General features: G+C 43.6%; 2 protein-coding genes across 4 annotated transcripts in view; both read left to right on the top strand.

Moving 5' to 3' along the window:
- LOC126531827 (uncharacterized) overlaps positions 1-3,419 on the top strand; it is a 38,280-nt gene extending 34,861 nt beyond the window's left edge. For all 3 annotated transcript variants that reach the window (XM_050179565.3, XM_055071502.2, XM_050179564.3), the window contains one exon: positions 3,061-3,419. In XM_050179565.3, the coding sequence (XP_050035522.1) occupies positions 3,061-3,261 (201 nt within the window). In that variant the 3' untranslated portion in view covers positions 3,262-3,419. The remainder of the gene's footprint in view (positions 1-3,060) is intronic.
- Positions 3,420-5,586: 2,167 nt separating this feature from the next.
- Positions 5,587-14,140, top strand: part of LOC126531824 (beta-alanine transporter-like) — a 28,243-nt gene continuing 19,689 nt past the window's right edge. Inside the window, exon 1 of the mRNA XM_050179561.3 lies at positions 5,587-5,813. The gene's annotated coding sequence lies outside the window, so the exon portion shown is untranslated. The remainder of the gene's footprint in view (positions 5,814-14,140) is intronic.

The following is a 14,140-nucleotide window of genomic DNA, read 5'->3' as shown; positions in this document are numbered from 1 at the left end:
GATCGCTTCATGTGTGAGATTATCGTACGCCCCTTTCACATCAAGAAAGAGCGCCACTGATATGCGCTTGAGGTATTTTTGTTGTTGTATGAATGTTGCGAGGTCAATAACATTGTCGATTGATGACCTGCGTCACCGAAAACCTATCATGGAGTCAGGGTACACATTCTGGCGTCCAAGATACCATTCCAGGCGTGTAAGAATCATCTTTTCCATATCTTTCCCTATGCAACTTGCCAGGACAATAGGCCGATATGACGACAGGTCGAAAGGCGACTTTCCTTGTTTGAGTAGCGGTACGAGCCTACCAATCTTCGATTGCTGAGGAACAATGCCTTCATGCCATGCGTGGTTGTAGTAATTCAACAGGTCTTGCCTGGCCTCTTGTGCAAGATGGTCAAGGGCTGCATAGGTGATGCCGTTGGGCCCTGGTGAAGATGAGCGTCGAGAAGCAGTGTTCCATAAAAACGGAATTTCCATTTCTGGGACACGAGACACAGGGTCGACACTCACGTATTCGACGTTGTGGATGACACATACGCCAGCGACCCGCGCACAAAAATCATTCGCCACCTCAAGTTGCGTCAGGCATTGATGTAGGGCTAAGGCCATGAAAGGATGTCGCTGTTGCGGAGACGAGCGCAGGCCACGAACAGTCCTTTTGTGAATCACTGGACTCACGCAAACCACTTGCATACATCTGAAGGGGACCGTAGATATGAGAAACTATAACATGTTCAGGTAATTTGCAGCATATGCATGCTAGTGAAATATGTCGATAATTACTTGGTGTTCGCCTGTCACCAGATTTGAAAAGAGGAACTACCTTAGCGATCTTCCAGTCCTTAGGTAGTTCACCAGATGATAATGATTGGTAAGAAAATGGGACATAGTTTATGTTATCAATACCAGATCAAGAAAGAGCTTTGACTGGCAATCAGGTTAGAGATTCCTTCGGTAATGTCATGTGATTCCTTTTGCAGTGTGGTTATAATGTTCTCCCAGTGCGATCGCTCGGGGCGATAAACGTTCTACCTGAAGTATAGAGTCTGGCGGTAGGTCAGGCCATGGCATGCGTGCTGCCCCTTAACGCTATATACTTAGAAACCTCTCATAACAGATTGGTTTGTTTAATGTTCCTTCGTTCGCACACAAGGAGAAACTTACAAAGTTCTCATTATAGAAAAATTGATTGTTGGGCTAGTTGACTTTGCACAGCTGAACAAATAAATTAGCGCAATAAAAGACACAGACACAGGAAAGGGAGACAAAGACAATCGCTTGTCTTTGTTTTCCTTTCTTGTGTTTGTGTCTTTTATGCCGCCAATTTACTTGTTCAGCTCTCATTATAGATTTGTTCGTTTAATATTTTTTTCGTTCGCTCACAAAGAAAAAGAACAAGGGCGAAGTGAAAGTCAGTAAATGAAAAGAAACATCACAGACAGTGCCGGCGCTAAATTATATGAGCCCCTCTTCTGGCAGTCTTCTAATAACTCCCTCCTAGTAGAGAAGTCATGGGGTCGCCTAAGGCTATTTTGTTATTGTAAAGGCACTTGTGGACACAGGTACGAACACCTAGCGAGACAAGCACGAGCGCTCGTATTTTGGTGCACGTGTCCATAAGTGCGCTGCCTTCCTGAGCCGGAATAGCGTAACGATTCTTTTCGCTCAATTGTATCTCCCTCTTATCGTCCACCGTTAGCGACCGGCTTACACCAGTGATAACGTGGGCAGGGCGACGCTCTAACCATTGACGAAGCGCGAAGTCACCACCTCCCTGTCCCGTCGTGGGCGGAGCCACCAACTTCATTGCGGAGCCTTCGATTCCCCCAAATCAAGTTTCTCAGGACACTTTAATAAAGTTGTTGTCACTGTCAATCGGTACATTATTCTGGTATTAGTGTCTTTCGCCTTATACGCGTGATTTCATTGCTCTTTAACATTTTATGCCACTGAGACTGCACTCAGTAACATTTTTTTTTTTTACAGCGACGCTGTATACCTCTACCGTACACGCAAATTTTCGTTTCGTTGTGGTAAGCGAAAAACTCCCCATACGTGGGCCCATCCCGGAGATCGTGCAATGCCGGGCCGAGCCGCGGCGGAGGTGAAGCAGGCGTTAAGCACTCCCCATACGGGGGCCGATCCCGGAGATAGTGCAATGCCGGGTCGATCCGCGGCGGAGGTGAAGTTTGCCATTAAGGGGCCCACATACACAGCTTTGCTGGTCATCCTTCTTTATATAGTGGAAGGGCACTGAGTTTTTTTTTAATTCGCCATAGTTCTTGTACTTCGCCATTGATTCGTACAGAGTAGCGTGCCTGTTACTGTGAGATGAGATTCATAGTGGGACAGATGATAAGAAATATGTAAAATCTGACGAAAAGAATCCTTATAAGATTCTGTTTTGCGCTAAGACTTGCCGTTTTGATTGTGGGCAAGAAAGTTTCTCGTTTCCAGAAGTGTCTGAAGCATTCTATCGCACCATATATGGTGTCCCAGCTAACGTTAGCCAAGCTGTCTGAAGAAAAAAAAATGTTCAACAAAACGTCGTGCAAGGTACGGTTTTAAAAACCACTGTGAGTGCCGCCCCCATCGATCACTTATACCTTGCCACAGCCCTCCGTGGACTATTTGGGGATACTTGCCCATATTAATAATCTCGAACGTCCGCGGCTACAACCAAAAACCTGTTGTGGACATGTTCTGGGCTAAAACAGATCCGACGGCAGCACCTACAAACAGTGGGCCTTCGTACCACGAGACCCCTGCACTATGATTTTTGGCTCTATGGGGGCAAGCACTATTGATGTGCCTCGCCTAAACCAGCATATTTAGTAGCTTATGCTGTTGGGCAAGCTTTCGTAATTATTTAGTAAAAAAAAACTACCTGCGGTATTTGGTCGTCAGACGTCTCAAAACTTGCTGCAAGTTTTATAATCGTATTTTGTACAGTGATTATCAAATATATTTTTTTCTTTAAAGAGCTTGACTAATGTTAGCTGGGGCACAGGGCGTGATGCCAAGCTGACAGTACTGTCTGTTGTGACAATGTGGCAGGTGCTGTTCAGCGGATTTGAGAAACTGGGCGGAGACACGGCAGCGCGTGCCGTGGCCACAGCGCTGGGCGAGACTTACCTGTTTCCCGAGGACACGGAATTGAATGCCTGCCGTCAGGTGGCGCTTCTGTGCTCAAAACACCTGCGCTGGCAGTGCATCGCCGGTGATCACCAGAACGGAGCAGGCGTCAATCAGTCCTGAATCTGTGCCTTTTCGTTAACACATGAAAGGACTGCTGTTCTGATATGCCGCTGCTGGCGAAGCTCTGACGGAGGTCATGCTACATTTTTTAGGTGGACAAAGAAGGCAATGAAGTGGTTTTGGTAGAATAAAATAAGTTTGCACAACTACCAAGAAAAGGTTTGTTCAGCGCAAGTACCTACACTACAAGTACGCATCATACATAACTCGTTTCGACGGTGGCAAACGTTGTGTCACTATAGTGGGTGTTTCAGCTAACACTTCCGAAAATCTTTAAAAATTGCCTGTGGTAGATAGCATAATTCTAGTCCATGAGCTGGTCTGCTCGTACAGGTGCACATTACTTGCACAGAAAATTGAAATGCATATTCAACTAATGAAAGAAGTCAAAAATTTAGTTCTTAATTACATTATGGCACACATTGCAACTTACAAATTCTAGTCGGAGAGTTGACAAGGCGGATCCACTTGGAACGAATTCTCAGGATGACACCAGTTTCGAGATATTAATTCCCGAACTTTGCGGAGAAATGCATTGGCGTTCCAGTTACCTTTGTGTTTCAATGCATAAAATGACATTTTGTTAAAAAGTGAGTGGAACGACAGTGCGTTTTTACCGCAAGTTTGACGGCGAATATCTCGTGAATGGTGTCGTCCACATAATTCTTTTCAAGTGGATATCCCTTGCAGTCTCACCAGCTACAATTTGTAATTTCCAATATGTGCCATAAGGTGATTAGTCACAACTTAATTAGTCAATTTCTGTTAATTAGCCGATTATATGTTTCATTTCTTGTTTTGCTAGTAATGTCCGCCTCGTTGAGTAGACTAGCTGACGGACTAGAATAGTACTATCTTCCACTGCCAATTTTAAACAAATTTTGAAAATGTTTGCTGAAACATCCGATATAATGATTCACTGATGAACGCATTACCGTCGACAGTCTTCGTGAGGTGGGTTCTCCCGAACTGTTTTGTTTGTCGTCGGAGAGGCGGTATGTGTGTGCATTGTACTGACGAGGATGCTGCCATCCCTGCCCAGGGTTTGTTTTGTGTTAACTCATTCGGCCCGTCGGATTCCTCGAACAAGCGGCAGGTCGGCGCAGGCGTCTTCGGTGACACTGTTATATATGTGACGCGATTCTTGTGGGGCGTTGGAATTCAGTGAAGATGGCTAACAGTGTTGTATGGTTCTGTGGGGCATCGTGCCTTTGGAGGAGGCTTTGTTGTAGCTCCACGCGGGTTGAGCCGCATTAAAGTGTCCAATGACGACGAGGCTGTGATGTTTAACCGTGGTGATTGTTTCAGTAAATAGGTGGTGGAAGGGTGCCTTTGGCGTCTCTGAAGGGGTAGGCGGTTGGGGATGAGGAGTTCTAAATGTTGAGTATAAGCAGGCTTTGTGAACCTTTCTTGCTCGGCAGAATTTCGAATACATAGCGATCAATATTGCTGCCGTCTATTCTCTATAGCTGTATGTTATCGTTGTCAGTGTCTTGAAGGCGAGTGCCGCGACAGGCTGTCGGGCGTTGGTTGGCGCGTGTAATAGCCCGACTGTGTGGGCACTGCTCCCATCTCTTACGGCGGATCGGGTGGAGTCTAGGTGTTCCCTGTTTGCGTTTGTTCCTGCGGCGATCCCATTACCAGACGGTGAATGTATGTTTCGTTCTTTTATTAGAATTTCCCTTAATTCATCTTTGCTGAAACAGAGATCTGAACGGGCTTTCAGGGTACGCACTCTCGGTAGTGTGAGGTCAGCGTCACTTGTTTTCGTGAACGGGAAAAAAGCCGCTAACACGAAGTCGCGTTGCTCCGCTTGATACTCGTGGACACGTCGGTCGCTGTCTCAGAGGTGTGGCGGGGTGCTCTTTGATAAACGTAATTAAAGCACTTTGACGTGAGTGAAGCTCTTTGATAAACGTGTTTTTTTGTGCCACTGTCGTGTCGTATCACTATTAGTTCATAATTTCAGAGAAACAAATATATATATATATATATATATATATATATATATATATATATATATATATATATATATATATATATATATATATATATATATAAGCCGCGGTCCGCAGTGCTCTACGACATCTTACCCTCCTTAAGCGTATCTCGCTAATAATGAATTTTCGCGCCTTAGTAGTGGAGGTGAGTCACTGAAATGTAATGTGCATGATCATGACTGATAAGAGCCATAAACCTGGCACGCTTCAAGCGTAATTACGTTTCTTATCAAGATACAAGCAGTAAAGTAATAAGTTGAGTCCGGACGTGGTCATGGACTCAGCGCAAGGAGTGCCATTATTCTTGCAGGACAACCGAGAAACAACAGTGATGTGGTTGCGCCAGTGACGGGTAGCCGCAATAACAACAGGCACTACACTGCACTTGTGATTTTCCAATGCACCACTTTTGTTACGAATATTAGTCAATTCAAATACAAAGTTGTGTGGATAATAGCGCCGAGAAAAAAAGAAGACAGACAGAATTGGTCTGGGCGTGACGACACCGACGGAAGAAAACTTCAAGTTCACTGGCAACGTGAAAGTATCCAGGTAAGGTTCAATTTGTTTTTGTGTCATGGTGATATAATGAAGATTGCATACCATGAAATAATAAAATAAGAAATTTAGTTAACAAATACTCAGAGTTTGCAGTTATAGTAAGCTTTACCATACAATGGAAAATTAACCGCCTCCTAGCTTTGATGCAAGCTCCCCGTCGGACGTATCCTACTGGTCCTTTTTAACAGTGAAACTGTTAGCCTCTCAGGGGTCGGCATTTTTCGTGTCCGTCCGTGAACAAAAATTATCATTAGCAGCAATGACTCATACCCCCCCCCCCCCTTAAGCAAGCATAAATGGAATGACTCATCATCCTCGTAATGCAGAGGCTACAAGAACAGCGTATATAATGATTGGAATCGCGCATACAACGTACGAAACTGCGTACGTTGCAATAAAGAACAAGCTCAAATCAAGCATCTGTAGTCAGCAGCAGTGGCTCATGCCCATGTAAGCCAGCAGAAATGCAATGGGTCATACCCCCGCAAGCAATGGCTCATACCCCGTAAGCAAGCAAAAAATGCAGTGGCTGATACCTCCGCAAGGCAGATGCCACAAGCGCTCAGCAAAGGAAGCTAACACATTCGCTGAAATCACCCATACAGCACCCAGAACAGCATACTTTCAATAAAGCCCCAGCTCAATACAAGCAAGCATCCGAGCCACCAATGAAGCATCGCACAGCCCCCTCAGCAGTCATAGTGATAGGAGTCAACAATATTTTTCGGCACTAAATTACGAAATCAACACGTATTTTACATAGCGATGTTTACTTAAGATAAGCTGGAGTATGGAAGCTACTTTTGCGTGATAGTTGCTTTTGTTCTCACAAGCCTTATACTTCCAGGCATTCGCCAAACATCTCTTGAAAAACTGGACAACATTCCAAAACTGCGTAGGGAAGTGACGGTGCGTCCCGCACCGTGATAACTAATAGAGATGTTTTCAAATTCATAATATTTCAAGTTTATTGTACTTCACACTACGCTTTACCTCTGGAGGTGCCACATATCTATGTGGAGCTGACGAAGCAATTCATCAGGACCGATTAATAAATGAATGGCTGGAGAACCATGAACCACGAATAAAAAAAGAAATCGCACAAGAACGAGGAAATCGCTTAAGCGAGTACGCTATCGCCCGTTGCACTGAACTGGGAGAGGAGAGAGTGAAACAAACGATTATGGTCAGACAGACGCGATCTGTATGTGCTTTCTGGTGCTATATATATGTGAATAGAGAGTTAATTTCTCCAGTTCATTCGGATAAAAGGGCCTCTTGTTCTCCTAAGCACATAGATGCACGTTACATCAATACATACATACATAGATACAATATTACATGGCGGTTCATCATTTTCACTTTTCATCCTTAATTACCTCGTCCACTGGTGGCATTTGACATTTACAACGCATTCGTTTTTCGTCGCCGCTGACGAGTATAGCAGTGCATCTCACAAAAAGTATCAATTTTCTTGAAAACCAGTGGCAAGTTTCTGCTCTGTTCTGTTATACAAAGAAAGAGAGAGAAAGAGAGGAGAATGATAAATAAAAGGCAGGGAAGTTAGCCGGAACTGAGCCCGGTTGCCTACCCTTCACTGAGAGAAGGGTGTACGAAAGGGGAGAATAAGAGAAAGACCACTGATCGCAGTCAAGCGACGGGCGCTTAGTCCGGTAGCCTCCAGCAGAAGTCGCTGCCGTTGCTGTGGAGAGATTGAGGTAAATAGTATCTCAGCTATTCCATTTCTCGAAGCTATGCACCTGGAAATAAAGCAATAAATATTAATGCTAACATAGATAAAGGAATATGTCACACGCTTGAGATACATAGCGTCGCATCTAGCTTTATGCTACAGCATATTATTTTAGCTTATGGTTCATGTTTTAGCTTTGAAAATGATGAAAGCTGCTCTCCACGGTGTTGTAGACATGATCTGAATAGGGTAAACAATGCTAGTCATACGCAAGAATCTCTTGTCGCCATCGCCGCCCTGTAACTATCGTACATTTACCCAAGAAGTTTAAAACGCTCGAATGAGCATCGTTGTTCTGATTAGTGCAGTAAGTAAGGAGAATCTGAAACACATGCATCCGCCATTAAGACGTCATCTGAAGACGACGGCAATAGAGCTGTAACAAAATTCATTGCGGAAAAACTTTTACGACGTATGTGCGAGAGCCTTGTGGCATGACATATGACGCTCTGTTCAGCTGTTTTCGCCGGCTTGGCTGCGTGAGATGTGCGCGCAGTCAAGGAAAAAACAAAAAGCAGCTGCGCTTTTAGGGCCACATTCCAAAACAGGCTAGAACATATTCCGTGCACCGTGCACGCGAGTGCATACTAGCCACCGCTGAGCGGCTGGCTTTGCTCGGGAGTCGATTGGGATGGCGAACGGCGTGGAGGAAGCTGCTGCGCACAGTACTCCAAAGGTTGTATCGCAAGAGAGCTTCACTGCGATGTCCACACCCGATCATTGAACAGTTCAAATGAGATTTTTCATGCTACCTCGCTTGGTATGCGGCTAGAAGCCAGCATGCACCTTTAAATCACACCCACTGTATTTTCTTTAAGTTTACGTAGAAGCGTCGGTAATAATAATAATAATAATAATAATAATAATAATAATAATAATAATAATAATAATAATAATAATAATAATAATAATAATAATAATAATAATAATAATAATAATAATAATAATAATAATAATGTTTTATGTCCACTGCGGGACGAATTTCCTAATTTCATCGCTCCACCTAGTCTTCTGCCGTCCTCGACTGCGTTTCCCTTCTCTTGGTACCCATTCTGTAACCCGAATGTTCCAACGGCTATCTAACCGGCGCATTACATGACCTGCCCAGCTTCATCTTTTTTTCTCTTGATGTCAATTAGAATATCGTCTAAACCCGTCTGCTCTCTGATCCAAACCGCGCTCTTTCTCTCTCTTAACGGTATGCCTAGCAATCTTCGTTCCATCGCTCTTTGCGCGGTCCTTAACTTATTCTCAAGTTTCTTTATCAGTCTCCCAGTCTCTGCCCCATATGTCAGCACTGGTAAAATACACTCATTGTACACCTTCCTTTTCAATGATAATGGTAAGCTGCCAGTCAGGAGCTGACAATGTCTGCCGTGTGCGATCCAACCCATTTTTATTCTTCTATGAATTTCCTTCTCATGATCAGGGTTCCCTGTGATTAATTGACCTAGGTAAACATACTCCTTCACAGACTCTAGAGGCTGAGTGGCGATCCTGAACTCTTGTTCCTTTGCCCGGCTATTCATCATTATCCTTGTTTTCTGCATATTAATCTTCAACCCAACTCTTACACTCTCTTTGTTAAGGTCCTCAATCATTTGTTCGGTAATAGCTTTGTAAATTGATTCCTGCATCTTAGAAAATTTGACACTGGTTGTACTGAACCATTGTCATCAAAAGAAGGCTTTAAGTAACTTTGTTACTGCGAAGTTATTTGCTTTTTTGCGCTGATAATTTATTAAGTATGTCCCACCATCTTTATTTTCAACCCGTACATGCATTTTGCATCAGCCCTTCGGTATACGAAACTATAGAACAGTGTTTATAAAGTTCGATTTGTAGGCACCCCAAAAGATACGAGAGAGAGAAGGGAAGAAGGAAAAGCAGGGAGGTTAACCAGACTGAGTTCAGCTTGCTACCCTACATGTAGGGAGGGGAATGGGGAGTGAAATAGAGAGAGAGAGGGAATACATGAGTCTACATCGCACTTTCACATGCACCAAGGTAGGGGCAGGATGTCTATAGCCGGGCACTCAAATCTGTTGCCTTCAGGTACCGAAGAAGGATACATTATCTCTTAACCTAATGCGCTTAAAAGATTTCAATTTTGGCCCATGTCGTTGGATCAATGCCACTGTATGTGAATATACAGTGTCGTACCGCTTTGATAGTAGTACTTGTTACTAGTAGCTAAAATGTCGTTTGCAGTGTTCTGAAAGCGCCCGAAGTTCTGACTGACAGCTGACCAAGTTGCATTGGCTTAGTCCAACGAAATATCGTCCATGCTTGACATCCGTAATGTTGCTGTTCCTGCTGGAAATTCTAATTGAAGAGAGAATGTAATGGCAATGTAAAGGGATGCAATGGACGGTAATGATAAATAAATGATTGTGTTCAACGTTTCGAGAGTAGTTCGATTGAATTCATTTCTTATGCTTTAGAAATGAGTTGGCTTGCACCATTTCGTAGGCAGGGGTAAACATAGCTGTTCTTACATTGAGATGCGAATCGCTCAGCCACACAATATCTGTTACAAAAGAAAGGCTGTCGCTTCGAACATGACGGCACAAACCGAAGTGGCTGAGAACGAGTTCGCACATTCGACGCTCTTGCGCGGCAGCCGCATTCTGATGGTGGTGGAATGCAAGAGCGCGCACGATTCGAGAATGCGCTGAAGTAGCTGAACTGATCAAAGTTAGGCCGGCGGGACATGAGCTACGGCGTTACGTACACCCGAGGCCTAATTTTGGTGCCAAAACTGGTTCGATCAATGTCTAAAGACTACACAACCAAGTTGTCTATTTGAGATTTTCAGCCTTCCGGGCGAAACGGCTGTTTAAATACCGGAACGTATTCGAGGACTCTGTTCTCGAGTAAGCGTCGCTGGCAGTTGTGGTTTCGCTTTTGGTTCGCACATGCCCTGAGTTTGAACATTTCTTTCGCTTCATCAGGAGCGCGTGTCTGTGATACCGTAGTCACTGTTGCGAAATGTTCTGATTTCGCGAAATTTTCAATAAGCTAGGTGTCCATAGGATCGCGTAGCTTTGCAGCGTCGTCGTAAATTTTTTTTTTCCGAATGAAAGTACGTGCAACAATGGGTGCTCTCGAGGCGTCGGCGTGCGTTACGCAATCGCATGCCACTAAAAATGCGTGAAGGCGTAATTAAATACGAGCAGCCGGTACATTAGTCGCCCAAGGTTGGCGGCTGCAGCGACAGCGGCGGCCTCAGACTTTGGAAATGCTGGAAAGACGTGCTGTTTCACAATGCTGATTTTCAGATTAGTTTTGAAGCTTAGATCATTGCTAGTGGTTTGAAAATTTTAACCTAGACTACTGAGCACTACAAGTCTTTTCGAAATTGAAATGAAACCCGAACGCATGCCTCTGGCGAGGTAAGCACCTTTGTTGCCACCGTCATAAAATTTATGGCTTGAAAAAGAGAGTAATGGCGTGTTTCTTATACCGGAGTTTATGGGAAGATTTGTCCTCTCAGTTGCATGAAAGATAAGCTCTTCGAGTGTGTCAGGGTTGGATGACTTGGTAGTGCAGGCATGATGTCGCTGCAAACTTCGTATGCATCTCCCTAACAGTTGGCGTTGAAAGTAAGCAGTTTAGTTTGGAAAGTACATTGTTTGTTGCTGTGTGGACAAAAGAACTCACCAATTTGTTAAGAGTGACCATGACAGAACCTACTTTTCTTGTATGCAAATCGTTGTGCATTTGGCACCGCGACGGCACCTTAAGCGCATGGTTGAAACTCGGATGATAGCTTTCAGTACCCGAAGGTAGTCGAATCAATATTTATTGCAAATGTTTTAAAGACCGGCAGGATAAAAAGATGTAGCGCGGGAAAGCGACTTCTGACCTATTGCAGCAGTGCAGAATGTCCTGTTGCAGAATCGCAAAAGCTGATTCAAGAAATGTGCGTCCTGACATTGCTACGCATATTTTGCGCACGTCCATCACAGCTTCTGGAGAAGTTCCATAATGAAGAGAAGTCCCGCTGGAACTTTAATGGAATATGGCTGACGATATGTTCAGTTTATTTGCATACAATGAGTCTTCTGAAATTTGGTTGTTGCATAAAGATTTAGGCTTGACGCCCGAATTTGGCCGTTTAATTTGTCGCTCAGTTTTTGTGTTATGTAATGTGTTTCTGTGTTTGCCTGCCTGCTGTGCCTGGGACTGCTCGCTATGCCGGTGGCCAGAAGCTAAGTGCATGTCTCTACTTTATATCTCACCGTTACACTACACAAGTGGAAAAAAAATTCTTTTTTTTTCCTTCTTCGTATTATTATTACAGACGCAAGTGCAACAGATACTATCACGCGTACATTGTCTAGCTTTCTTACGGTTACTACAATGCGAGAATATACCTGCCTGGCAACTGGCATAAGCTGTGCAATATATACCGCGTTTTTCATGAAGCCATGCCAGGATCATATAGAAAAACAACCACATCATCGCTCCATATGCTTTCTGTAGACAGGTGCACGACCAGCATTTTCCTGTTCGGCTATCCACAGACTTCGTGGCGCAGCTATTTAGAGCGAAAAAAACAAAAGACAAAAGAAGACGTGGAGACAGAAAGGGGTGACGAATACAAGCGCTACCTGCAACAGCAAGTGTTTTACATATAGACGTGAAGGTCCCAGACGTTAAGTATATTCAGAACTGAAAACAGGTTATTTGGGCTATTCTGCGGTCCACTTCAGGATATAAATTGTAAGGCTTTTTTGTGAAGTACGCATATTGGTGACAAGGGAGTGTTGTGAGTACTTCGCGATGTAACGGCGCAGCAACTAAAATGAGTCTAAATGAAGCTGTAGTATAGGTTAACAAAAATATTCCTATTAAACGAGCACCAACAAGTGAATACGTGTATACCGAATTAGGCTTTCTTTGCTATTAAACGTGCATCTTGAACAAGTTTTAGGCTACTGTCCACGATAACGCCTACAAACGTGTGTTACAATTGAATTCTTGTGCGATTGTTGTATTTCATAAGGAGTACTGAGATAATCTTATTCTGTGCAAATGAAGCATAATACCGTCTTATTTGGCCTCAGTCGTTCATTTTTTTCTGCGCACCTTCTAAGTATGTTATTAACTAAATCAAGTTTTACGTTAATTAACTTTATTAGCTTTATGATATATCTTATTCACGCCTCCTTGTGAGCGCTCAGATAGAGTTCTTTTTCCCGTACGCTTATCTGCGTTCCAGTGGCGTAGCCAGCAACTTCGTTCGGGGGGGGGGGGGGGGGGGGGGACGCTCACGTTGCAGCTCTGCCTCCTCCTTATAGAACGTGTCAAGGGATCAAATACATTATCAATAAATGAATTGCCGTTGCCAAAGATGCTGCAAACGAATTCTTGAACGCTATGCACTGTCAAGACAAGTAAAATATGTATTTTTTCATAAAATAATATACTAGCATGTTTGAAAAATTGTAACCGAAATAACTGATCTCAATGCTTCCATGTCTTCTGTCTATTTAATAAGTAAAGAAAGTATCACACAAACCTTAGAACTATATCAGTTCGAAACTGTCAAAGCTGCATGCCGCTGATATGAAAAATGTAAAGGCCATGAAATGTACAAGTTGAGGACGAATATATTAATGAAGCCTTGTTAACCTCCCTGCCTTTCTCTCATTTGCATCTCTCTCTCTCTCTCTCTGTGTGTGTGTCATTCAACAGCCTCGTTTACATTTTCGTACATATGCAACGACCAGGGAAAAATCGCAATGAAGCTGTTCTTTGTTACAATGTATTGCGCAGGACTGGCTGTCACCGGTCATGTATTGTAATTGCACCGAAATTATAGTCGCAACAGAGAGCACATATAAAAAGCAGGAGTTCGGCAAAATATACTAGGGCGAGTGAAATGAAAGTGAGTCAATGCGAATATATGAGAAACGGGATACTTTATTTAAAAGTAGTCTCCATGAGCATTTAGGCATTTGTCCCACTGATTAACAAGTCGCGTGATTCCCGTCTTATGAAACGCCTTGGGTTGCTGTTTCAAAAAGTCTGTAACTGACCCTTTCCCGTTATCACATGACGCGAATCTAGTTCCCCTGAGCTGTTCTTTTTTTTTTCAGATGCTCCAAAATGTGGAAGTCGCAAGGCGACAGCTCTGGGCTGTATGGCGGATGGTACAGCGTTTCCACTTGAACTTTGCCAGTTTTGTATTAAGTACATCAGCGACATGGGGACGGGTATTGTCGAGGAGCGAGATGACCCCATCCCTCAATTTTCCACGTCGTTTATTCTTGATTGCAACACGCAGCCTATCCGACATTTCACTCTCGCCCTCGTACATTAAAAATGCGACGTTACAACGGAATCTATAAATGCGAGGATACAGCTTGATAAAGGACAAGAAAGTGTCACTGGAAACAAAGTTCGCTGCACGTATACACAAAACTTCGCAACAAGATATTTAAATATACGTATAAGTCTCCAATAAATCTACTTATCTAAGAAAAAGTCACTGTATATAATGCGTCAAACAAGGCAAAGAGACATGTTGCGCAAACACAGATTCACAGATCACAGC

Source organism: Dermacentor andersoni, chromosome 5 (assembly GCF_023375885.2).
Source record: "Dermacentor andersoni chromosome 5, qqDerAnde1_hic_scaffold, whole genome shotgun sequence".
Taxonomy (NCBI): Eukaryota; Metazoa; Arthropoda; class Arachnida; order Ixodida; family Ixodidae; genus Dermacentor; species Dermacentor andersoni.
This window is presented reverse-complemented; position numbering and strand designations above follow the sequence as displayed.